Source organism: Solea solea, chromosome 9 (genome assembly GCF_958295425.1).
Source record: "Solea solea chromosome 9, fSolSol10.1, whole genome shotgun sequence".
Lineage (NCBI taxonomy): Eukaryota > Metazoa > Chordata > Actinopteri > Pleuronectiformes > Soleidae > Solea > Solea solea.
In genome coordinates this window covers 10,256,265-10,283,674 of record NC_081142.1, presented here as the reverse complement: position 1 = coordinate 10,283,674, position 27,410 = coordinate 10,256,265, and the positions used below count along the sequence as shown (strand labels likewise).

At 36.5% G+C, this 27,410-nt stretch overlaps 1 protein-coding gene across 1 annotated transcript; it reads left to right on the top strand.

The window, feature by feature from the left end:
- The first annotated feature begins 1,846 nt into the window (after positions 1-1,846).
- Positions 1,847-13,039, top strand: lhx4 (LIM homeobox 4). Its single transcript, XM_058637516.1, has 6 exons — positions 1,847-2,401; positions 5,916-6,087; positions 7,541-7,743; positions 8,320-8,474; positions 8,995-9,166; positions 10,015-13,039. The coding sequence occupies exons 1-6, from the start codon at positions 2,323-2,325 to the stop codon at positions 10,401-10,403; spliced, it is 1,170 nt and encodes a 389-aa protein (XP_058493499.1). The 5' UTR covers positions 1,847-2,322; the 3' UTR covers positions 10,404-13,039.
- Positions 13,040-27,410: the final 14,371 nt, after the last annotated feature.

Sequence of the window (27,410 nt, the reverse complement as noted above, 5' to 3'; positions counted from 1 at the left end):
TATAAATCAGAACATTTCCAGTACTTTTATTTCCCCAATTCTCAGTCAATTTGTAAACAATTTTCCATCAAATTACGCATTTGATTTTCCTTTATGAAATCCTTATTTCGTTTGTGTTTCTTCAATTTCCAGGCATTAGAATATAGAACTATCCAGAAAGAATAGAATAGAATAGAATAGAATAGAATAGAATAGTTAGCCGTTATTGTCATTGGAAAAGAAGGCGAAACTAACAACTGACACCTGGTGCAATAAAAAAGAAGTACCCAAGAAAGAATCATAATTATACTACTACTGCTACTAATACTAATAATATTCAACATAATATTAACAACAATAATACTAATGATAATACGCTCATAAAATGTCGTTACTATAACATAATCGAAATATTTTAAAACACACAAACGCACACTTTTGAATGAATAAGGTCAGTGTGTGTGTGTGTGTGTGTGTGTGTGTGTGTGTGTGTGGGGCGCTGCAGACGTTCACCTGGGACCTGCACACGGTCTCACAAACAACCTGCGTCGGCGTGGAAAAAGCGCCACTGAGCGCTTTTCTTTCCACGCTTGAGGTAAATTGAAAGCGAAGATTGAGTTCATCTAGCCTGAACTAGCAGTCCTCCGGGGGAATATCTTATCCGGGAGAGCATGTCTCAGACGATGGGCTCTGAAATGAACAGTGGCAGGAGGACTGCGCCCACTGACTCCTAATCCTGACTGTCACACACACACACACACGGATCTGCTGCTGCTCTGCTGCTGAAGACATTTGCCCAAATAATCACAGCGTGATGTTTGTTCACTTTTGCTTGTGTGGCTGTCGTGAGTGACAGTAACACTTGGCGTCTTTGCACAGTTTTCTGCATTTCCGCCCTCGTCTTGGCACCGACAACCATATTCTTCTTGCCTAAGCTTCACGGTTTGACTGGCTGTGCGTGAGCAGTTCTTCTTCTGCTCCTCGTTTGTAACGAGTGAGGATTTAAGTTACTGTTGTCTTTCTGCATTGTGACCTGTGGTTATCAACAAGTCTCCAGAGAAACTCACTCCTGACCACATCATTTCTCCTCGTGCGTGAAATCAGAAGATGACACACTACACACGTGTGGCACCAACAAACATTTCACGTTCAAAGTCCACTTCAGTCACATTTCTTATCCAATTTTGATGCTCGGCTTAAACTTCAGCAATTTCGCCTTGACCATGTCTACAAATAAGTGGCTGCCACGTGACTGGCTAATGAGATATGTTGAGTTAATGTGGAGTTGACCAGGTTAAGTGAGCGTGTACTACACCACCAGAATAATGGATTTATGGCATGAAATCCCTTAAGAATCAACATATCACCTGCTCATCTTTAAATACATGTATACATATATAATCATTTTAGCTGTTAATTTTCCTCTGTAAGACTATTTGACTTTATATTCACCATAAATGACTAGCTACTATACTTACTACTTACTTTCTGGCAAATTTGCATATGTACTTAAACACAAGTTCACTGTGTCATTTCATAGTAAACGACTGTAAATTGTAAGTAAAAGATTGAACAGTATTTTCCATTTTAAAACTGTCTTTTAACTGTACAACAGTAACTGATACAGTATAGTCCTGTGTTTTCTCTGTTAACTGTAAAAAAAATGACAGAAATTTAAAACACAAAAATATGGGATTGTGTGTCACGGTTCAATCCTGTGAAATGAAATGTTTTTGGTGAATGTTATACAGTTACATTCTGTAAATGTAATGTAAATGTCTATGTTGTGGAGCCCCTCTGGAGAGGTGGTGGAGGGGCCCCTGTCGGACCCGGGCCCCTTCTGAGAGACACTGCAGTGAGCTATTTATGGTCTCCACAGGAACAAGGTCCCGCCTCTCATCTGACATTTCCATAAACCACGGTCCTCCTCCTGCCTTTTCCTGCTCACTCTTACACCTATGGAGGATGCTTTCCGTCCCCCGGGGGCCTCCTCTTCCTGCGCGCCCATTGGCCCGCTGGCGAGGCTCTACCGCGGTGACGTCAGGCTCCACCGCCCCTGCAGCGCTCAATGGACCGGGCAGCCTGTCTGATCCACTCCAAAACAGCTCGGCACGGCGCGGCACGGACATCATTCCCGGGGAATAGAGAGATAACGGGGGGCTTGACGGGACAGTGAGGGTGATCCGCCTGCAGAGAGGAGAAAGGCCTCCGCATCATCATCCTCACCACCACCACCATCATCATCATCATTATACTTTTTTTTCTCCACGAGGCAGGACGGGGGAGTGCGCCCACCGTGTTGCGGGTGTATGACCGTGCGTTTGTCTCCCAGTTTGGATCACGATGATGCAAAGTGCGGCGGTGCTACCGACAGAGAGTCCTGTTAAGAGTTTACCGGAGATTCTCGGAGTGCCACTGCAACGTAAGACATTTGTATTTTTTTATTTCATTTTCTTTAAAATCCTCATGTAATAATCTGGGAGTTGGTGGTGAATGTGCAGCCTGTGTTGCTGCTGCTGATGCTGCTGCTGCTGCTGCTGCTGCAGGAGGGGAAGGGTTTAGTCAACTCGGCCGAGGATGAGGATGAGGAGGCTGGAGCTCTCAGTCTCAGGTCGTCTCGTACAGGCCAGTGATGTGTCCACATGTTGTGTCTCAGTTTGTGCACAAAAAGACACGATACTTTCAAGTAGATGATAATTAAATCACCATAACAAAAATCTGCACGTTGGTCAGTAATCCAGGATTTAATCTACACGAGGCTGAAACCTCTGAAGGCTCTTTTGTGATTCATCACATCCCTGAAAGTAGACAAATAATATTCTATTATGATATCATTTAATTCATAACTAGCCTCAAACTTTGCTGCAGCCCCTTCATTGTCCGGCTCTTTGGTTTCCAGTTTACAGTGAGCTTCTGAATCTGAGGCAGCTGTTAATTTGTAAACGAGTCAGCGTGGTTAAGAGATCAGACGCAGTTGTCATCGCCCTTTAGACAAACACACTCACTCTGAATGACGCTTAAATACATTTTCAAAAGGCTTTATTTTTGTTGTTGTTATTTAAGTTATCGTCATGAGGCGAGGCCCAAGTGTTAATCCGTGTTTTCTGCTTCAAGATATGCTCGATTATCATTATTTATTTACGCTAAAAGCAATTTTCTTTTACATTTAAAAGCGATATACATGCGAATATATATATATATGTGTGTGTGTATGTATATATATATACACACACACACACACACACACACACACATATATATTTATATATGTACATATACATGTATATTGTCTAGGGTTGTTATTCTGTGCCAGGATTTTTATTTGTTTTAATGTTTTGTAACATGACCTGCAAGTATATGTTAAATAATACACTATAACCCAACTATTAAGTGGCGAGATACACAAATATACAATTATAATAAAATAATCCACGACTGAATGCTGTATAACTAGTTCTACTACTTTTATTATTTTAGGGTATTTCATGACATTCAGTGTTTAATCTCCAAATTAAAATGAAAAACGATGTATTTTATTTAAACCTTGTTTATTTTCATGCCAGCAAAAAAGTGAAATAGAAACAGGGATACACATATGATATATATGTGTCATATTTTAATTTGAGTTTAAAGAATAGAGTTTATGCTATTTGATTTTATAAAGCGAGGCAGATTAAAAGATTGAATAAAGATCCTGCCAATCAGCTCCCCAGTGGTAACAGTCAGTCTGGATTAAAACCTGGATTATTCCAGGAAAAAAACAGAAACCCAAACCTTTGATAGGCTGATATTCTATGTTATTAATTGTCTATAATGAACACACATAACAAACTGCACTTCACGATTCTGGAAAAAAAGAGGTTACAATTGTTTGGCTGTTGGAAATGTGTGCAAATGTGTTGTAGGCTACTTCCTGTATGAAATGATGGAGGTGATGAGGCTGAGTGGAGAGTGGCAGCAACAGAGATCAAGATAGGAAGAAGAGAAGAGAAGACGAGGTGTACTCTCTCTCTCTCTCTCTCTCTCACACACACACACACACACACACACACACACACACACACACACACAGATAGAGAGAGGAGCTGTTGGACGGTGGACGCTATGTCGCTGCCAACAGTCATGCTGCTGCTTTCCTTTCAGCACCACTTGTCTCCACACAGTTCGGTCCCTCGTTTCTTCCTCCACTTTATGTCCGGATACTTAAAAAAACGAAAAAAAGAAAAGAAAAAAAACTCATTAAAAATCCCAGCAGCCACTGATATTTTTAGATCCTCTACATGATTTATACACTCACTTTTATCATCAGTAGATTCAAACACCTCCGATTCTGTCTGCACAGCTGGATATTCCCCTGCGATTTTATGTATATATATATATATATGTATATATATATATATATATGTATATATATACATATATATGTATATATACACATATATGTGTGTGTGTGTAGCAAATCAACATCAAATGTGTCGAATTTATAAAACACTGTGTATATTTAGTTAAAAAAATCTCAGAATAAAGCTCGCTTAGCTTTATTAGAAGGTGATTTCACAGTCTCTCTCTCTCTCTCTCTCTCTCTCTCTCTCTCTCTCTCTCTCTCTCTGTGTGTGTGTGTGTGTGTGTTCTGACCAGCTTGCTCGATATTGATTTTTCATTATGAAACGCCATGTGGACATTTGACTTGATGAGAAACCGCGCGAGAAACGATCATTTTTATTTTATTTTATTTTTTTAAAAAGAAGGGCGATTAAAGGAAAAAGAGCTCTTCAATGTTGACGGGGTTTGGGTTTTTTTCTCTGACGAAAACGAGGTTTTCAAACGACATCAATCACACAGCACACACGTGTTTTATTTAATATCAAGGAAGATACGTTTAAATTACATAGGCTAACATATATTTATTTGTGAAGATGTCAGTTGCTGTACACATTCCGCCATTATATTAAAAGACTAAATAAAACAATATTCATTAAATTATTCACAAAATGGAGCATTCTATCAAAAACAAACTTTTTTTCGCTCCAAAATATACATTTTACACATTCATTTTCGTGGAACAGTCTGATATGTGAGCGGCTGCTGCAGCTGTTTTCACCAAACAAAACAAAACAAAACAAAGAAAGGACATTTCCCTCGTTTCCTCGCCTCGGCCTTGATTTGCATCCAGCAGCTGCGCACACTCACGCTGCCATCACATCTCCTCTGAAATCATTAACAGGTGAATTAAGATCATGTATCTATCTGCGTGGAAACGCCTCAGAGATCAGCACCATGGACAGTGACGGACATGTTCTCTCTCTCTCACACACACACACACAGCAGCAGCAGCTGGAGGCAACGATAGAGAAAAAAATGAATTTATTCATACAAAAAATAAGACGTAATTCGAAATACTAATACAATGGGAAAACGTCAAAAAGTGAACTGAAAACAAAAATGCAGGACAACACCCGCGATAACATTTGTTATCACAGGTTTGTATTTGATAGACTCTTGAAATACATTCTTTAATCCTTATCTTTTTTTGAACTTGAACTTAGATTTTATTTGACAAATTTAGTTTTTTGGCCCATGTGAGACGAATAAAGGATTATATTATTATTATTGAGTACAGGGAAACAGGCAGTAAGGATTTTCATTTCTTTTCTTCTTCTTTTTAAAATATGCAATATAACGATAAACCTCATGTATCTCTGCACTTCATTATAATATCATTTAATTACATGTCCATGTTATTAAATGATATTAAATATTCATTGATATGTCGCAGGGCTGCTGGTGCCAATCCAAAATCCATTTAAATATGTATTTAATATTTTATTACGCAGCAACACAACGTTTTTGCCACCGTGAGCATGTTTTCACTGCCTGTGAGTGGTGAGCACCTTGTGCTGACCTTGAGCTGATGTTTTCTTTTGTTTTGTTTTCAGAGATCCCTCAGTGCGCCGGCTGCAGTCAACACATCCTGGACAAGTTCATCCTGAAGGTGCTGGACAGACACTGGCACTCCAAGTGCCTCAAGTGCGCAGACTGCCAGACTCCGCTGGCGGACAAGTGTTTCTCCCGAGCAGGAGGAGTCTACTGCAAAGAGGACTTCTTCAAGTAAGTGGACACATCACTTTGCTGCTGCTGTCTCTTCTGTGTATGTGTATGTGCGTGTGTGTGTGTGTGTGGTTGTTCTGGCTTTCCCCCCTTTTTTTTTTAACCCAAAAACAATAATCATATAATAATAATAATAACAATAATAATAATAATAATAATAATAATTATTATCATTGTTATAATAATAACAATAACAATAATAATGATAACAATAATGATTGTAATAAAATGTTGTTCTTGAGAGAAAGCATTTAAATATTTTACTCTTAATTATTATTTTACTTTAAAGGCTGAATATAAAGATCTTGTTTTTGAATGAAATGTTGCCAAATTATGTAAGTTACATGACTATTTTTATATAATTACAACACAGCGTTGTTTAAACCACCAAAATTAAAAAAGTTTGCCCAAGCTACTTGCTTTTGAGATAACTACACTAACTTGATCTTTGTTTAAATCAAGTTAGTGTTATAATAATAATTCATAATTTGTCATCACAGTTCATATAATTTACATTTATGCTGATAAGAGAAAGACAAGAAAACCTTTCTTTCTTTCTTTCTTTCTTTCTTTCTTTCTTTCTTTCTTTCTTTCTTTCTTTCTTTCTTTCTTTCTTTCCTTGTAAGGATTGGATTTGTGCAGCATTACAGAAGAAAATTGAGTTTGACTTTTATCCAGAACAGGATCAGCAGATCCAGGCTTTTTACTAAATCATGTTTGAAAGGTTTTAATGCTCAAAGCTTGAATGAGACCTAAAGAGCTCCGGAGTCTCACTGAGAGTTAACTGTGTTAGCCTGACCCTGGGGACAGCAGGGGGGCGTTTGCATGTACATACTGTGGTGAAGGAACACGTCGGGACACACACATACATAAACAGACACACAGATTCACTGATGCTTGCTTCCCGGCAGTGATTTGTAGGCTTCACCTTGCTCTTTTTATTTCCGTGCGTTGGATGTGTGATTTAAAGCCTCTCCTCCTGAGTCAGTGCTTTATTGGTTCTCCTCAGGGTGTGTTTACTGTGAGCCTCCTCCTATACACCCCCCCCCCCTTTTCTTTCTCCTCCTCCACCTCCTCCTCCTCTTTAGCTCTCAGTGCTTAATCTGCAAACACATAAACATGCAAACACAAACACACACATGCACACCACACACTGTGCATTGATTCTCTCCATCCATCAACCTGAGGACAGGTCTATCGTTAACAGAAATGCATTCCAGTGCTGATGTTTCCTTCCCCAACAGCTAGAGATTCTGTTGTTACACACACTTTGCCATCATTCTTGGCTGTGATTTGAGAAACACCTGTCTTGCATGTAAAATTTTAATCTCCGTTACTCTCAGCATCTCCATCAGCTCGTAAATTACACATAAATAGGACAACGGTGACAGTCTGACCTGGTGTTTTGCATCAAATGTTCTAACCGCAAATCTCTCTTAATGATTTCCTGCAGGCGCTTTGGGACAAAATGTGCATCGTGCCAACAGGGGATCCCGCCAACGCAGGTTGTGCGGAAGGCACAGGACTTTGTGTATCACCTGCACTGCTTTGCCTGTATTATGTGCAGCCGACAGCTGGCCACTGGGGACGAGTTTTACCTCATGGAGGACGGGAGGCTGGTGTGCAAGGTGGATTATGAGACGGCGAAACAAAACGGTAAGTCTGCAGGAATCTCAAATACTCAAAGCACAAAATGAAAGCTGTTTATATTCTGCAGAGTAAAAAAGCAGTCATGGCTCACAATTTAGCATCCCAGTGAGAAAGAAGGGACTCTGCACTGAAATGAGTGTGTCTTGACTGAAGTACATCAGACAGCTGTGTTAGGGGACGTGACAGATAAAACCACAGTATATGCACTGCACTGAATGTGGATCTCTGCTGTTTGTCGTGTGTGTGTGTTTGTGCGTGTGTGTGTGTGTGCTGTCTCCCTCTCCTCCCTGTCTTTTGAGATTTCCACACATCTCTGATTGATTATGTAAAGTTAAGCAATGCTGTTGTACAGTGCGGCCACAATAACTCTGTTCCCCTTGGCACTGAGTGGATTTATGTCCTCTGCTGTGTGTGTGTGGGGGGTGGGCAGATGCACAAGGACAATAATACACTTTATTCATATATGACCATTCACTTCATTGAACACACATATACTCTGTGTAAAGGCCGAGGGGCCTTGTCTGCTAAGGCAAAGTGACAAAGGCAAGAGGAGGCTACTCACACTTCTCATGTTGTCTTCAGATGATTCGGAGGCAGGAACCAAGCGACCGAGGACCACGATCACTGCTAAACAGCTGGAGACCCTGAAAAGTGCCTACAAAAACTCGCCGAAGCCAGCGCGCCACGTCAGAGAGCAGCTTTCCTCGGAGACGGGTCTAGACATGAGAGTAGTGCAGGTAGAGCCTTTTGTTCTTCTTTAGAAAACCGCAGGCTTTCAATTCCTGACAAAGCATCTGAATTCAGATAAAATATAGCATATAGAACAAAGCCTATATGACATGATTATGTCCCAAGGCCTCTCAATGAACATTTAAGCAATGAAGATAAACAATATCCTGTTTCTAGCCAGTTATTATAGACAGTTATTAGGCCTATGATTCTGAGGCTGCTAGACTTTGAAACAACAACTGAGATATTAAATCTTTTTTTTCATTTAAAGATTTTTCACAGTAATTAGATTCATTATGATTTTGTTGTTGCTTTAACAATTTTAGTCAACAGTTTATGGTGTTCTTTAAGACTGAGTCTTTCAGTTTTAGTGGCAAATATATTGTCATGATACCAACACTAATATTATGAAAACATAGATTCACCCAAAGAATTATTACCAATAATGGTAAATGATAATTATTATTATTATTATCATCATCATTCTTACTTAATGATAATCATTATTATTATTGTTGTCACTGTCAGGTTTGGTTCCAGAACCGACGAGCAAAGGAAAAGCGGCTGAAGAAAGACGCAGGTCGGCATCGCTGGACTCAGTTTTATAAAAGTGTCAAGCGCAGCCGAGGAGGAGCTAAAGTGGAGAAGGAAAGCTCAGCTGACGACGCGGGACTCAGTGACAGTGAGCTGAGCTTCAGAGGTACCTACAGTGCAGATAACTTCAACTCAGTGCAAATCTATTATTGCTTAAGAGAGAGAGAGAGATTCCTGAAAGGGAATCATCAGTCATGCTGTTGTTCTAATGGGATTAAGGAAGCCTACAAGCTGCTAAATGACAAGAGTGCAGCAGCAATTGAATGTGTCTTTGCAGCATTTCATTTGTTTCCCATTCGATGTTAAATGAATGGTGTCGTTCTCAGGCAAATCCAAAATGGCATTCTCATTTCACATTCCCCTCACACCTCCCTGTGGCTGCCTCAGTTTGTTGCCATGATGGAGCTTATTGGAAAAAACTAGAGAGGGTCCTTAGTGGGAGGATGCAAACATTTTAGACGTCCCTCGGTTATTTAATGTTTGCAGTCGCTGTTTTGGGGAGTCATAAAAGTCTTTGAGCCACTTTTAAAAAGAAGGCCATTTTTATGAGAAATGAAAACATGGTGACAGAAACTCTATAAAGCATGTGAGGCTTTTAGTCAATTAGAGAGAAAGTGCTGTGCGCCTTTGTTGTTATTGAAGCCAATGATATAGGAAGAGTGGCCGGAGATGGAAACAGTTATTTTGTGCTGCAGTCATGGCACACACATTCAGTCGGCCCCCTTTGTTGGAGAAGAATGTAAAAGCACATCCTTTCTCACCAACAAAAACAGAAAGGCTTATCATGTTCCTCATTGCCAGGTTCACTTATTGTACCTCCAACGTTGTGACAATAAATCTCACTCATAAAAGCACTTAACTGTATTGAAGTACAACAACTATATAATGTTCCTGCATAGCGCTGTGTCAAAGTCTTCCCACTCCTCATGCTAAGTGATGGTTTCTACTCCACAGAAGACCAGGTGCTGTCAGATCTTGGCCACACCAATGGGCTTTATGGGAGCGTTGGTGACGTGACCAACAGCACGGTGCTCAACGGCGGCTTCTCTGTCGACGCAGCAGGCCAGCCTTACCACGACATTCGAGCGGGAAGCCCGTACGGTCTCCCTCAGTCACCCTCCTCCATCACCTCCCTGTCCGGCCACACTCCTCTCCTTAACAACCTGGGCTTCAACATGGACAGTCTGGTGGTGCAAGGCGGTGCGGGCGGAGTGGGACAGGCTCTGAGGGCCATGGCAGGAGGTCCCACCTCAGACCTCTCTACAGGCAGCAGTACAGGATACCCTGACTTCCCCACCAGCCCTGCCTCGTGGCTGGACGAGATGGACCATTCCCAGTTTTGAGTTTCGTCCACAGAAGAAGATTGTTGTCCGGTCGTACGACAAAACAGACTCACAAGGCTTTTTTTTACATTTCTTTCTATCACCCTCCAAGACTTGGTTTGTTGTGCGATGCTGGGTGAAGTACAGAAGGAAGAGATGACTCTCAGCAAGTCCATCGTGAAGGAACCGCCTGGGTCAAAGCGTGTAGTCCGGAGAGAAGCAGTGAAGAACTCTCAATGTTCAGTCTCAACATTGTATCATACAACTTTTTGTTATCACCTCACTTTATTTTGTTCTTTCACTCTCTGAAAATGAGAATGGATTTCCAATATGTCAGTGGATTACACTTCACAGGGGAGGTAATATTGTCTCGTCCCCAAAAAATAAGTCGCCAACAGCTGCAACATTAGGGCTAAATCTGTAGATCTATGTCCCTATGAGACCCAGGGGGCACCTGCATGCTTCTGATTCATGAGTAGAAATGAGTAGGACTGCTGTCCGGCTACATCAAAGCCTTTACATTGGCAATGCACTTTATTCTCCTCTTCTTTTTCTACACTTAGGGACAGGAATGCAGAGGAAAAAGAGAAAAAAAAGGGGAGAGACATATGCACAAGGCAAAAACACAGTGTTTCATTGGGAGAGAAATTTACAAGAACAGTGGCACAAGTGTGAATTTTGAACCATGCTGATGTTTTTTTTAATGTATTGTTGAAGCTTATTAGGAAGTAGATGGTCTGTTCAGTCTGTCCGTCCGTCCGTCTGCCCGTAAAAAGGTGATGCCTCCTCTGTTTGACTTACAGGGCATCACTGTTTGCAACACAGCAGGTCTCTCTTCTATATTTATAGGCGCTTGACTTGTTCTCGTCTGTGTCAAAGCTTGTCTGAGAGCGGATGTCTGTCAGTATTAAATTATCCGTTCTCAGATTCACCAGGAATCGAAGCTCACGAGTTTGGACGGTCGAGTTCTAGTAATTCTAGTAAATTCTAGTAATATATTAAGTCTAAATTATGGATTTATTATTTTGAATGCACACATGTACGACAAAGAGATTAAGACATGCAGAAGCATTTGCAAATATGAATTGATGGTTACTTCTACTGGGCATTCAGAACATCCAACAAGTATTAGCAGGAACTTTGAGAAAAGAAATCTCAGTGTTGGCTCTTGTGTTCTGTCAATCTGACCCAGGCTTCTCTTGCTAATCTACTCCATCCAGCAGATCTCCAGCTTTGGCTGCTATCAACCTACTTATTGAGGCCAGATGTGTTGTCAGCCTGTTCTGTTCTCCCACTGTCTGGTCTCAATGTCAGAGGGATTACCACACAGCACCCCTTCCCTTCCCCCCCATACAGTGCTGACACTATACTGTCTCATCAGTGTTAGTGTGTCTGCTGAGCTCATGTTCCCGACACTTAAAATCAGCACTTCAATCAGCTGCATCTTAAAATCTCCCACTATCACAGGAAATAAGTGACAAAACGCTGATCCTCTGTTTTTCTGAATCTCCCGAAAAAACGCTCCATCATTCTGAAAACTGAGTGTCCTGGTGACCATGTTAAAACCAGTCATTATCTTTGATCTGTGGGGAAATTCTTGTTTGTGTTTCTTCAGTGAAGACAAAAACAAATCTATTTGCTCACCTTCTCCTGAACATTTGCCAAGTCTATTTTTTTTTTCTACCGGAGCATCCGATGTAGGAGCCAGAAAGTAAATCAGCAAACAGAAAGCAACAGAGTTAAGACAACATGGAAAACTGTGGATTACTGAACTCAATTTACAGTGTAAATATTTACCGAATGTACGGTACCAATGAAAGGCTTATATTTACAGTGTAACTGCACTGGGGTTCATGTGTAAGTACAGGGAAAGCAAACAGAATAAGGAATAAAAGAGGAACAACTTTGTGTTTAATCACTTATATTAAACTCTTTGATTTACGAGATAGCTGTTTAAATAAGTGTGAATTAGCAGAAACATATTAGAAAACAGATGGTTATGGTTTCATTATTGTAAAAAAAATATGTACTTTAAATTAAAATGCAGTCAAAAGTGACAGTAAAAGTGTTAAGACTATAAACAATATTGCACATCATTGATGTTGCTGGTAATTGCAACACTTATTTTTATTGAATTTTTTAGCTGTTGTAAAGTATACACGCATTTTGACATCATGCACACAGTGGCCATTTAATCTGAGCAAATAAAAATAACATATCTAGTATAATTCACTTCTACATTCCCCTAAATGCAAGTTTGTTTCCCACTGTAAGTGTTTCATTGGTACCTTGTATGAACAAAATGTTTACATTGTCAATTGGAGGCTGCAGTGATTGACAGCACTGAGTGAAAATCCTGTACAAACACATTGCCATTGCTGTTTTGTTAAAGTCTGTGTTGCCGCAGAGGTTTGCATCTTAATTGTTGTAAATTTTGTACAGTTTGAAAAACGTGTTGATTGTCTTGTTTCATGAGCGCTATTTATTATTATGGTTATTATGATTATTATTATTATTATTCTTGCCATGTGTCTTTGAAAAAGATGTAAAAGAGAGCACTGAATTTATTCATTTACAGTATGCCTTCTGTGTAATGGTATGAACTGTGTACAGTCAAATCTATATGAGGAAAATAAAGCTGAATTGTCTTTGGGTTACCCTGTGCTACTTTTCTCTTGAACACACCAGGCCTGCAGTGATGAATGGGAGAGTTAAGATTTTCAGCTGAGCTTTGTTTCCGATATATCAAAAGAAAAATATCTGCTTTAGGTGTTTTTATTATTTTGCCTTATCTAAACGCTCTTAGAGCGAGTTAACCCGCAAATTCATTTACCCATTGAGAGCATTTACCACACACTTAGGCCTCTATTCAATTGTGGAGATCCATTTAGTACCACCAACAGACAGTGGTCAGTCAGTTAACAGTGATTGATGCTGCTTTCCTCTCTTGCTCTCTTGGGGAGGGGGGGGGGGGGGGGGGGGGGGGGTGACAAGAAAGATGCATGAAGAGAGAAAAAAGAGAGAGAGAAGGGAGAGAGGAAAAAATAAGGGAAACAAATGCAGATGCTGCCGCTTTCTCTGATCCTCACAGTGCTAAAGAGACACAGCAGCAGATTGTGGTGCTGCACTATCACGTCTATCTTTAATCTTTGTGCTGTTAACTAATTGTGGAGTGCTTAGTGATACATGGACAAATATGCCTTGTGGTCTGGCAGAGAGGGAATTATGGCCCATATGCAGGCAGTTAGCTTGTATGTCAATGTGACAAACTAAAATTCAGGACTATAGCCAGGATTCTTTATCACTCAGACCATGAAGAACATTTCTCCAGTTCAACCAAGAGTGTTACCCCATTTTTTGTTGTTGAACCTATTATTATCTTTTATTTTAGACTGACATTGGCAGCTGTTAATATGAGCATACTAACATGTAGTGTATATAATAACAATCACAGACCACTGTGAAAATGGGTTGATACAAAAATCACATGGACCCTTGCAGACGTCTGCAGACATAGGGATGCAGAAAGTATGACCTTGCCTAAACATAGTAGGTTACAGATGACACTGTATTAATGACATGCGATTGTCACTGTAAAATGGAGCTCAATAAAGATTTAGGTGGGATTCTCCTCTGGGTCAAATAAATATCAAAACCAAATTTCGTGGTGATGCAGCCATACATGATGGACTAACCAACTGACTAAATAACCCTGCAGTCATACCAACATTATGACTAACTGTGTCTGATTCAGCTTAAAAACCCGGCTAGTAGCAAAGTGAATAAGTGCAAGGTGAATAAGTAATGTCTACCTGAGGCCCCTGCTGCATGTCTTTGCCTTTTTCTGTCTACTTTAATTTCCCACCACCTCCAAGGATCTACAAAACTGATTTTAGAAATCCTGCCATTTGTGTATCTGAATATCTGCTCATGTCATTACTGTACAGCATCAAGGACATAATTTCATTTGTAGCAATGGAGCTATATCCTCAGTGTGCTTGTACTTGTATTTGCTACCTCTTAATTACCTTTTCTAGTTCAAACACAGTTCTTGTCAGGACCAGCAGGCCTCATGGAGACAAAAACATGGTCCTGAATGGTAGGATTAAGGTTTGCATTAGGTTTAAGTTTGGATTAGGGTTAGGGGTTTACAATGACTTTTTTGACCGATTTTGGACGACATACTATACTATGACTTTTTTGACAGATTTTGGACGACATACCATACTATGACTTTTTTGACTGATTTTGGACGACATACTATACTACGACTTTTTCTGACTGATTTTGGACGACATACAATACTGTGACTTTTTCTGACTGATTTTGGACGACATACAATACTGTGACTTTTTTGACTGATTTTGGACGACATACAATACTACGACTTTTTCTGACTGATTTTGGACGACATACAATACTGTGACTTTTTTGACTGATTTTGGACGACATACTAACCTATGACTTTTTTTCCACATTTTAGATGACATACCATAATATGACTTTTTTGACTGATTTTTGACGACATACTATACTATGAATTTTTTGGGTGATTTTGGACGACATTCTATACTATGACATTTTTTACTGATTTTGGACGACATACTATACTATGACTTTTTTGACTGATTTTGGACGACATACTATACTATGAATTTTTTGGGTGATTTTGTACGACATTCTATACTATGACATTTTTTACTGATTTTGGACCACATACTATACGATGACTTTTTTGACTGATTTTGGACGACATACTATACTATGAATTTTTTGGGTGATTTTGTACGACATTCTATACTATGACATTTTTTACTGATTTTGGACGACATACTATACGATGACTTTTTTGACTGATTTTGTACGACATTCTAAACTATGACATTTTTTTACTGATTTTGGACGACATACTATACTATGACTTTTTTGACTGATTTTGGACGACATACTATACTATGACTTTTTTGGGTGATTTTGTACGACATACTATACTATGACTTTTTTTGGTCATTTTGGACGACATACTATACTATGACTTTTTTGACCGATTTTGGACGACATACTATACTATGACTTTTTGGACTCATTTTGGACGACATACTAACCTATGACTTTTTTTCCACATTTGATGACATACCATAATATGACTTTTTTGACAGTTTTTTGACGACATACTATACTATGACTTTTTTTGGGTGATTTTGGATAACATACTATAGTACAACTTTTTTTTCCGATTTTGGACGACATACGATACTATGACTTTTTTGACTGATTTTGGACGACATTCTATACTATGACTTTTGTGGGTGATTTTGGACGACATTCTATACTATGACATTTTTTTACTGATTTTGGACGACATACTATACTATGACTTTTTTGGGTGATTTTGGACGACATACTATACTATGACTTTTTTTCGTAATTTTGGATGACATATTATACTATGACATTTTTTACTGATTTTGGACGACATACTATACTATGACTTTTTTGACTGATTTTGGAAGACATACTATACTATGACTTTTTTTCGTAATTTTGGATGACATATTTTACTATGACATTTTTTACTGATTTTGGACGACATACTATACTATGACTTTTTTGGGTGATTTTGGATAACATACTATAGTACGACTTTTTTTCCGATTTTGGACGACATACTATACTACGACTTTTTTGGGTGATTTTGGACGACATACTATACTACGACTTTTTTGGGTGATTTTGGACGACATACTATACTATGACTTTTTTGACTGATTTTTGACAACATACTATACTATGACTTTTTTGACTGATTTTGGACGACATACTATACTATGACTTTTTTTTTCATAATTTTGGACGACATATTATACTATGACATTTTTTACTGATTTTGGACGACATACTATACTATGACTTTTTTTTACCGATTTTGGACGACATACTATACTATGACTTTTTTGACTGATTTTGGACGACATACTATACTATGACTTTTTTGGGTGATTTTGTACGACATACTATACTATGACTTTTTTTGGTCATTTTGGACGACATACTATACTATGACTTTTTTGACCGATTTTGGACGACATACTATACTATGACTTTTTGGACTCATTTTGGACGACATACTAACCTATGACTTTTTTTCCACATTTGATGACATACCATAATATGACTTTTTTGACAGTTTTTTGACGACATACTATACTATGACTTTTTTTGGGTGATTTTGGATAACATACTATAGTACAACTTTTTTGACTGATTTTGGACGACATTCTATACTATGACTTTTGTGGGTGATTTTGGACGACATTCTATACTATGACATTTTTTTACTGATTTTGGACGACATACTATACTATGACTTTTTTGGGTGATTTTGGACGACATACTATACTATGACTTTTTTTCGTAATTTTGGATGACATATTATACTATGACATTTTTTACTGATTTTGGACGACATACTATACTATGACTTTTTTGACTGATTTTGGAAGACATACTATACTATGACTTTTTTTCGTAATTTTGGATGACATATTTTACTATGACATTTTTTACTGATTTTGGACGACATACTATACTATGACTTTTTTGGGTGATTTTGGATAACATACTATAGTACGACTTTTTTTCCGATTTTGGACGACATACTATACTACGACTTTTTTGGGTGATTTTGGACGACATACTATACTACGACTTTTTTGGGTGATTTTGTACGACATTCTATACTATGACATTTTTTACTGATTTTGGACCACATACTATACGATGACTTTTTTGACTGATTTTGGACGACATACTATACTATGAATTTTTTGGGTGATTTTGTACGACATTCTATACTATGACATTTTTTACTGATTTTGGACGACATACTATACGATGACTTTTTTGACTGATTTTGTACGACATTCTAAACTATGACATTTTTTTACTGATTTTGGACGACATACTATACTATGACTTTTTTGACTGATTTTGGACGACATACTATACTATGACTTTTTTGGGTGATTTTGTACGACATACTATACTATGACTTTTTTTGGTCATTTTGGACGACATACTATACTATGACTTTTTTGACCGATTTTGGACGACATACTATACTATGACTTTTTGGACTCATTTTGGACGACATACTAACCTATGACTTTTTTTCCACATTTGATGACATACCATAATATGACTTTTTTGACAGTTTTTTGACGACATACTATACTATGACTTTTTTTGGGTGATTTTGGATAACATACTATAGTACAACTTTTTTTTCCGATTTTGGACGACATACGATACTATGACTTTTTTGACTGATTTTGGACGACATTCTATACTATGACTTTTGTGGGTGATTTTGGACGACATTCTATACTATGACATTTTTTTACTGATTTTGGACGACATACTATACTATGACTTTTTTGGGTGATTTTGGACGACATACTATACTATGACTTTTTTTCGTAATTTTGGATGACATATTATACTATGACATTTTTTACTGATTTTGGACGACATACTATACTATGACTTTTTTGACTGATTTTGGAAGACATACTATACTATGACTTTTTTTCGTAATTTTGGATGACATATTTTACTATGACATTTTTTACTGATTTTGGACGACATACTATACTATGACTTTTTTGGGTGATTTTGGATAACATACTATAGTACGACTTTTTTTCCGATTTTGGACGACATACTATACTACGACTTTTTTGGGTGATTTTGGACGACATACTATACTACGACTTTTTTGGGTGATTTTGGACGACATACTATACTATGACTTTTTTGACTGATTTTTGACAACATACTATACTATGACTTTTTTGACTGATTTTGGACGACATACTATACTATGACTTTTTTTTCATAATTTTGGACGACATATTATACTATGACATTTTTTACTGATTTTGGACGACATACTATACTATGACTTTTTTTTACCGATTTTGGACGACATACTATACTATGACTTTTTTGACTGATTTTGGACGACATACTATACTATGACTTTTTTGGGTGATTTTGTACGACATACTATACTATGACTTTTTTTGGTCATTTTGGACGACATACTATACTATGACTTTTTTGACCGATTTTGGACGACATACTATACTATGACTTTTTGGACTCATTTTGGACGACATACTAACCTATGACTTTTTTTCCACATTTGATGACATACCATAATATGACTTTTTTGACAGTTTTTTGACGACATACTATACTATGACTTTTTTTGGGTGATTTTGGATAACATACTATAGTACAACTTTTTTGACTGATTTTGGACGACATTCTATACTATGACTTTTGTGGGTGATTTTGGACGACATTCTATACTATGACATTTTTTTACTGATTTTGGACGACATACTATACTATGACTTTTTTGGGTGATTTTGGACGACATACTATACTATGACTTTTTTTCGTAATTTTGGATGACATATTATACTATGACATTTTTTACTGATTTTGGACGACATACTATACTATGACTTTTTTGACTGATTTTGGAAGACATACTATACTATGACTTTTTTTTCGTAATTTTGGATGACATATTTTACTATGACATTTTTTACTGATTTTGGACGACATACTATACTATGACTTTTTTGGGTGATTTTGGATAACATACTATAGTACGACTTTTTTTCCGATTTTGGACGACATACTATACTACGACTTTTTTGGGTGATTTTGGACGACATACTATACTACGACTTTTTTGGGTGATTTTGGACGACATACTATACTATGACTTTTTTGACTGATTTTTGACAACATACTATACTATGACTTTTTTGACTGATTTTGGACGACATACTATACTATGACTTTTTTTTTCGTAATTTTGGACGACATATTATACTATGACATTTTTTACTGATTTTGGACGACATACTATACTATGACTTTTTTTTACCGATTTTGGACGACATACTATACTATGACTTTTTTGACAGATTTTGGACGACATACTATACTATGACTTTCTTGGGTGATTTTGAACAACATACTATACTATGATATTTTTGACTGATTTTGGACGACATTCTATACTATGATATTTTTTACTGATTTTGGACGACATACTATACTATGACTTTTTTGGGTGATTTTGGACGACATACTATACTATGACTTTTTTGGGTGATTTTGGACAACATACTATACTGTGACTTTTTTTGGTAATTTTGGACGACATACTATACTATGACTTTTTGCGTAATTTTGGATGACATACTATACTATGACATTTTTTACTGATTTTGGACGACATACTATACTATGACTTTTTTGACTGATTTTGGACGACATACTATACTATGACTTTTTTGGGTGATTTTGGACGACATACTATACTATGACTTTTTTGGGTGATTTTGGACGACATACTATACTATGACTTTTTTGACTGATTTTGGATGATATACTATACTATGACGTTTTTGGGTGATTTTGGACGACATACTATACTATGACTTTTTTGACTGATTTTTGACAACATACTATACTATGACTTTTTTGACTGATTTTGGACGACATACTGTACTATGACTTTTTTTTTCGTAATTTTGGACGACATATTATACTATGACATTTTTTACTGATTTTGGACGACATACTATACTATGACTTTTTTTTACCGATTTTGGACGACATACTATAGTACGACTTTTTTTCCGATTTTGGACGACATACTATACTACGACTTTTTTGGGTGATTTTGGACGACATACTATACTATGACTTTTTTTTTCGTAATTTTGGACGACATATTATACTATGACATTTTTTACTGATTTTGGACGACATACTATACTATGACTTTTTTTTACCGATTTTGGACGACATACTATACTATGACTTTTTTGACAGATTTTGGACGACATACTATACTATGACTTTTTTGACCGATTTTCGACGACATACTATACTATGACTTTCTTGGGTGATTTTGAACAACATACTATACTATGATATTTTTGACTGATTTTGGACGACATTCTATACTATGATATTTTTTACTGATTTTGGACGACATACTATACTATGACTTTTTTGGGTGATTTTGGACGACATACTATACTATGACTTTTTTGGGTGATTTTGGACAACATACTATACTGTGACTTTTTTTGGTAATTTTGGACGACATACTATACTATGACTTTTTGCGTAATTTTGGATGACATACTATACTATGACATTTTTTACTGATTTTGGACGACATACTATACTATGACTTTTTTGACTGATTTTGGACAACATACTATACTATGACTTTTTGGACTAATTTTGGACGACATACTATACTATGACTTTTTTGGGTGATTTTGGACGACATACTATACTATGACTTTTTTGACTGATTTTGGATGATATACTATACTATGACGTTTTTCGGTAATTTTGGACGACATACTATACTATGACTTTTTTGCGTAATTTTGGATGACATACTATACTATGACATTTTTTACTGATTTTGGACGACATACTATACTATGACTTTTTTGACTGATTTTGGACGACATACTATACTATGACTTTTTGGACTAATTTTGGACGACATACTATACTATGACTTTTTGGACTCATTGAGAACGACATAATATACTATGACATTTTTTCCACATTTTGGACGGCATACTAACCTATGACTTATTTTTCACTTTTTGGATGACATACTAACCTTTGACTTTTTTTGCTAATCTTGGACGACATACTATAAGAATTTCGGGATGTCTTACTGTACTATGACTAGGATGCCTCATTTGGGACTTGAACCCACAATCATTGGTTTGGTATGACACTGTCTTATCCGTTAAGCCACAAGGGCTGACTGCTACTTTAACACCTGTTGTTTTTTGTCACATTTTGAACGACATACTAACCTATGACTTTTTTTGCCACAGTTAGAACGACATACTAACCTATGACTTTTTTTGTCACATTTTGGACAACATGCTATACTATGACATTTCTGACTGATTTTGGACAACATACTATACTATGACTTTTTGGACTCATTTTGGACGACATACTATACTGTGACTTTTTTGACCGATTTTGGACGACATACTATACTATGACAGTTTTGATCGATTTTGGACAACATACGATACTATGACTTTTTTGACCGATTTTGGACGACATACTATACTATGACTTTCTTGGGTGATTTTGAACAACATACTATACTATGATATTTTTGACTGATTTTGGACGACATTCTATACTATGATATTTTTTACTGATTTTGGACGACATACTATACTATGACTTTTTTGGGTGATTTTGGACGACATACTATACTATGACTTTTTTGGGTGATTTTGGACAACATACTATACTGTGACTTTTTTTGGTAATTTTGGACGACATACTATACTATGACTTTTTGCGTAATTTTGGATGACATTCTATACTATGACATTTTTTACTGATTTTGGACGACATACTATACTATGACTTTTTTGGCTGATTTTGGACGACATACTATACTATGAATTTTTTGGGTCATTTTGGACCACATACAATACTATGACTTTTTTTGGTCATTTTGGACGACATACTATACTATGACTTTTTGGACTCATTTTGGACGACATACTATACTATGACGTTTTTTGGTAATTTTGGACAACATACTATACTATGACTTTTTTGCGTAATTTTGGATGACATACTATACTATGACATTTTTTACTGATTTTGGACGACATACTATACTATGACTTTTTTGACTGATTTTGGACGACATACTATACTATGACTTTTTGGACTAATTTTGGACGACATACTATACTATGACTTTTTGGACTCATTTAGAACGACATACTATACTATGACATTTTTTCCACATTTTGGACGGCATACTAACCTATGACTTATTTTTCACTTTTTGGATGACATACTAAAGTATGACTTTTTTGTCATATTTTGGACGACATACTAACCTTTGACTTTTTTTGCTGATCTTGGACGACATACTATAATAATTTCGGGATGTCTTACTGTACTATGACTAGGATGGCTCATTTGGGACTTGAACCCACAATCATTGATTTTGTATGACACTGTCTTATCCATTAAGCCACAAGGGCTGACTGCTACTTCACCACCTGTTGTTTTTTGTCACATTTTGAACGACATACTAACCTATGACTTTTTTTGCCACAGTTAGAATGACATACTAACCTATGACTTTTTTTGTGACATTTTGGACAACATGCTATACTATGACATTTCTGACTGGTTTTGGACGACATACTATACTATGACTTTTTTGACCGATTTTGGACGACATACTATACTATGATATTTTTGACTGATTTTGGACGACATTCTATACTATGATATTTTTTACTGATTTTGGATGACATACTATACTATGACTTTTTTGGGTGATTTTGGACGACATACTATACTATGACTTTTTTGGGTGATTTTGGACAACATACTATACTGTGACTTTTTTTGGTAATTTTGGACGACATACTATACTATGACTTTTTGCGTAATTTTGGATGACATACTATACTATGACATTTTTTACTGATTTTGGACGACATACTATACTATGACTTTTTTGACTGATTTTGGACGACATACTATACTATGACTTTTTGGACTAATTTTGGACGACATACTATACTATGACTTTTTTGGGTGATTTTGGACGACATACTATACTATGACTTTTTTGACTGATTTTGGATGATATACTATACTATGACGTTTTTCGGTAATTTTGGACGACATACTATACTATGACTTTTTTGCGTAATTTTGGATGACATACTATACTATGACATTTTTTACTGATTTTGGACGACATACTATACTATGACTTTTTTGACTGATTTTGGACGACATACTATACTATGACTTTTTGGACTAATTTTGGACGACATACTATACTATGACTTTTTGGACTCATTGAGAACGACATACTATACGATGACATTTTTTCCACATTTTGGACGGCATACTAACCTATGACTTATTTTGGTCATTTTGGACGACATACATATACTATGACTTTTTTGACTGATTTTGGATGATATACTATACTATGACGTTTTTCGGTAATTTTGGACGACATACTATACTATGACTTTTTTGCGTAATTTTGGATTACATACTATACTATGACATTTTTTACTGATTTTGGACGACATACTATACTATGACTTTTTTGACTGATTTTGGACGACATACTATACTATGACTTTTTGGACTCATTGAGAACGACATAATATACTATGACATTTTTTCCACATTTTGGACGGCATACTAACCTATGACTTATTTTTCACTTTTTGGATGACATACTAACCTTTGACTTTTTTTGCTAATCTTGGACGACATACTATAAGAATTTCGGGATGTCTTACTGTACTATGACTAGGATGCCTCATTTGGGACTTGAACCCACAATCATTGGTTTGGTATGACACTGTCTTATCCGTTAAGCCACAAGGGCTGACTGCTACTTCAACACCTGTTGTTTTTTGTCACATTTTGAACGACATACTAACCTATGACTTTTTTTGCCACAGTTAGAACGACATACTAACCTATGACTTTTTTTGTCACATTTTGGACAACATGCTATACTATGACATTTCTGACTGATTTTGGACAACATACTATACTATGACTTTTTGGACTCATTTTGGACGACATACTATACTGTGACTTTTTTGACCGATTTTGGACGACATACTATACTATGACAGTTTTGATCGATTTTGGACAACATACGATACTATGACTTTTTTGACCGATTTTGGACGACATACTATACTATGACTTTCTTGGGTGATTTTGAACAACATACTATACTATGATATTTTTGACTGATTTTGGACGACATTCTATACTATGATATTTTTTACTGATTTTGGACGACATACTATACTATGACTTTTTTGGGTGATTTTGGACGACATACTATACTATGACTTTTTTGGGTGATTTTGGACAACATACTATACTGTGACTTTTTTTGGTAATTTTGGACGACATACTATACTATGACTTTTTGCGTAATTTTGGATGACATTCTATACTATGACATTTTTTACTGATTTTGGACGACATACTATACTATGACTTTTTTGGCTGATTTTGGACGACATACTATACTATGAATTTTTTGGGTCATTTTGGACCACATACAATACTATGACTTTTTTTGGTCATTTTGGACGACATACTATACTATGACTTTTTGGACTCATTTTGGACGACATACTATACTATGACGTTTTTTGGTAATTTTGGACAACATACTATACTATGACTTTTTTGCGTAATTTTGGATGACATACTATACTATGACATTTTTTACTGATTTTGGACGACATACTATACTATGACTTTTTTGACTGATTTTGGACGACATACTATACTATGACTTTTTGGACTAATTTTGGACGACATACTATACTATGACTTTTTGGACTCATTTAGAACGACATACTATACTATGACATTTTTTCCACATTTTGGACGGCATACTAACCTATGACTTATTTTTCACTTTTTGGATGACATACTAAAATTATGACTTTTTTGTCATATTTTGGACGACATACTAACCTTTGACTTTTTTTGCTGATCTTGGACGACATACTATAATAATTTCGGGATGTCTTACTGTACTATGACTAGGATGCCTCATTTGGGACTTGAACCCACAATCATTGGTTTTGTATGACACTGTCTTATCCATTAAGCCACAAGGGCTGACTGCTACTTCACCACCTGTTGTTTTTTGTCACATTTTGAACGACATACTAACCTATGACTTTTTTTGCCACAGTTAGAATGACATACTAACCTATGACTTTTTTTGTGACATTTTGGACAACATGCTATACTATGACATTTCTGACTGGTTTTGGACGACATACTATACTATGACTTTTTTGACCGATTTTGGACGACATACTATACTATGACTTTTTTGGGTGATTTTGGACAACATACTATACTATGACTTTTTTGGGTGATTTTGGACGACATACTATACTATGACTTTTTTGACAGATTTTGGACGACATACTAGACTATGAATTTTTTGGGTCATTTTGGACGACATACTATACTATGACTTTTTTTGGTCATTTTGGACGACATACTATACTATGACTTTTTGGACTCATTTAGGACGACATACTATACTATGACGTTTTTTCCACATTTTGGACGGCATACTAACCTATGACTTTTTTGGGTGATTTTGGACGACATACTAACCTATGACTTTTTTCCACAATTTGGACGACATACTAACCTACGATTTTTCGTCACATTTTGGACGACATACTAACCTATGACTTATTATTCACTTTTTGGATGACCTACTAAAGTATGACTTTTTTTGTCACATTTTGGACGACATACTAACCTTTGACTTTTTTTGCTAATCTTGGACGACATACTATAAGAATTTCGGGATGTCTTACTGTACTATGACTGGGATGCCTCATTTGGGACTTGAACCCACAATCATTGGTTTGATATGACACTGTCTTATCCGTTAAGCCACAATGGCTGACTGCTACTTCAACACCTGTTGTTTTTTGTCACATTTTGAACGACATACTAACCTATGACTTTTTTTCACCGATTTTGGACGACATACTATACTATGACTTTTTTGACTGATTTTGGATGATATACTATACTATGACGTTTTACGGTAATTTTGGACGACATACTATACTATGACTTTTTTGCGTAATTTTGGATGACATACTATACTATGACATTTTTTACTGATTTTGGACGACATACCATACTATGACTTTTTTGACCGATTTTGGACGACATACTATACTATGACTTTTTGGACTAATTTTGGACGACATACTATACTATGACTTTTTGGACTCATTTAGAACGACATACTATACTATGACATTTTTTCCACATTTTGGACGGCATACTAACCTATGACTTATTTTTCACTTTTTGGATGACATACTAAAGTATGACTTTTTTGTCATATTTTGGACGACATACTAACCTTTGACTTTTTTTGCTAATCTTGGACGACATACTATAATAATTTCGGGATGTCTTACTGTACTATGACTGGGATGCCTCATTTGGGACTTGAACTCACAATCATTGGTTTGATATGACACTGTCTTATCCGTTAAGCCACAATGGCTGACTGCTACTTCAACACCTGTTGTTTTTTGTCTCCTTTTGAACGACATACTAACCTATGACTTTTTTTCACCGATTTTGGACGACATACTATACTATGACTTTTTTGACTGATTTTGGACGACATACTATACTATGACTTTTTTGACCGATTTCGGACGACATACTATACTATGACTTTTTTGACCGATTTTGGACGACATACTATACTATGACTTTTTTGACTCATTTTGGACGACATACTATACTATGACTTTTTTTCCACATTTTGGATGACATACTATACTATGACTTTTTTGGGTGATTTTGGACGACATACTATACTACGACTTTTTTGGGTGATTTTGGACGACATACTATACTATGACTTTTTTGGGTGATTTTGGACGACATACTATACTACGACTTTTTTGGGTGATTTTGGACGACTTACTATACTATGAGTTTTTTGTGAAATTTTTTACGATATACTAACCTATGACTTCTTTTTCACGTTTTGGACGAGATACTAAAGTATGACTTTTTTTCTCATTTTGGACTACATACTAACCTATGACTTTTTCGTCACATTTTGGACGACATACTAACCTTTGACTTTTTTTGCTAATCTTGGACGACATACTATAATAATTTCGGGACGTCTGAACCCACAATCCTTGGTTTGGTATGACACTGTCTTATCCATTAAGCCACAAGGGCTGACTGCTACTTCAACACCTGTTGTTTTTTGTCACATTTTGAACGACATACTAACCTATGACTTTTTTTGTCACATTTTGGACAACATACTATACT

What these genes read in the sequence shown, in the direction of transcription:
- lhx4 (XM_058637516.1), top strand. Translation starts at nt 2,323, where the DNA reads ATGATGCAAAGTGCGGCGGTGCTACCGACAGAGAGTCCTGTTAAGAGT. An exon ending in TAGACATGAGAGTAGTGCAG is followed by an intron (nt 8,475 to 8,994) that starts GTAGAGCCTTTT and finishes TGTCACTGTCAG; the next exon opens with GTTTGGTTCCAGAACCGACG. An exon ending in CAGTGAGCTGAGCTTCAGAG is followed by an intron (nt 9,167 to 10,014) that starts GTACCTACAGTG and finishes TCTACTCCACAG; the next exon opens with AAGACCAGGTGCTGTCAGAT.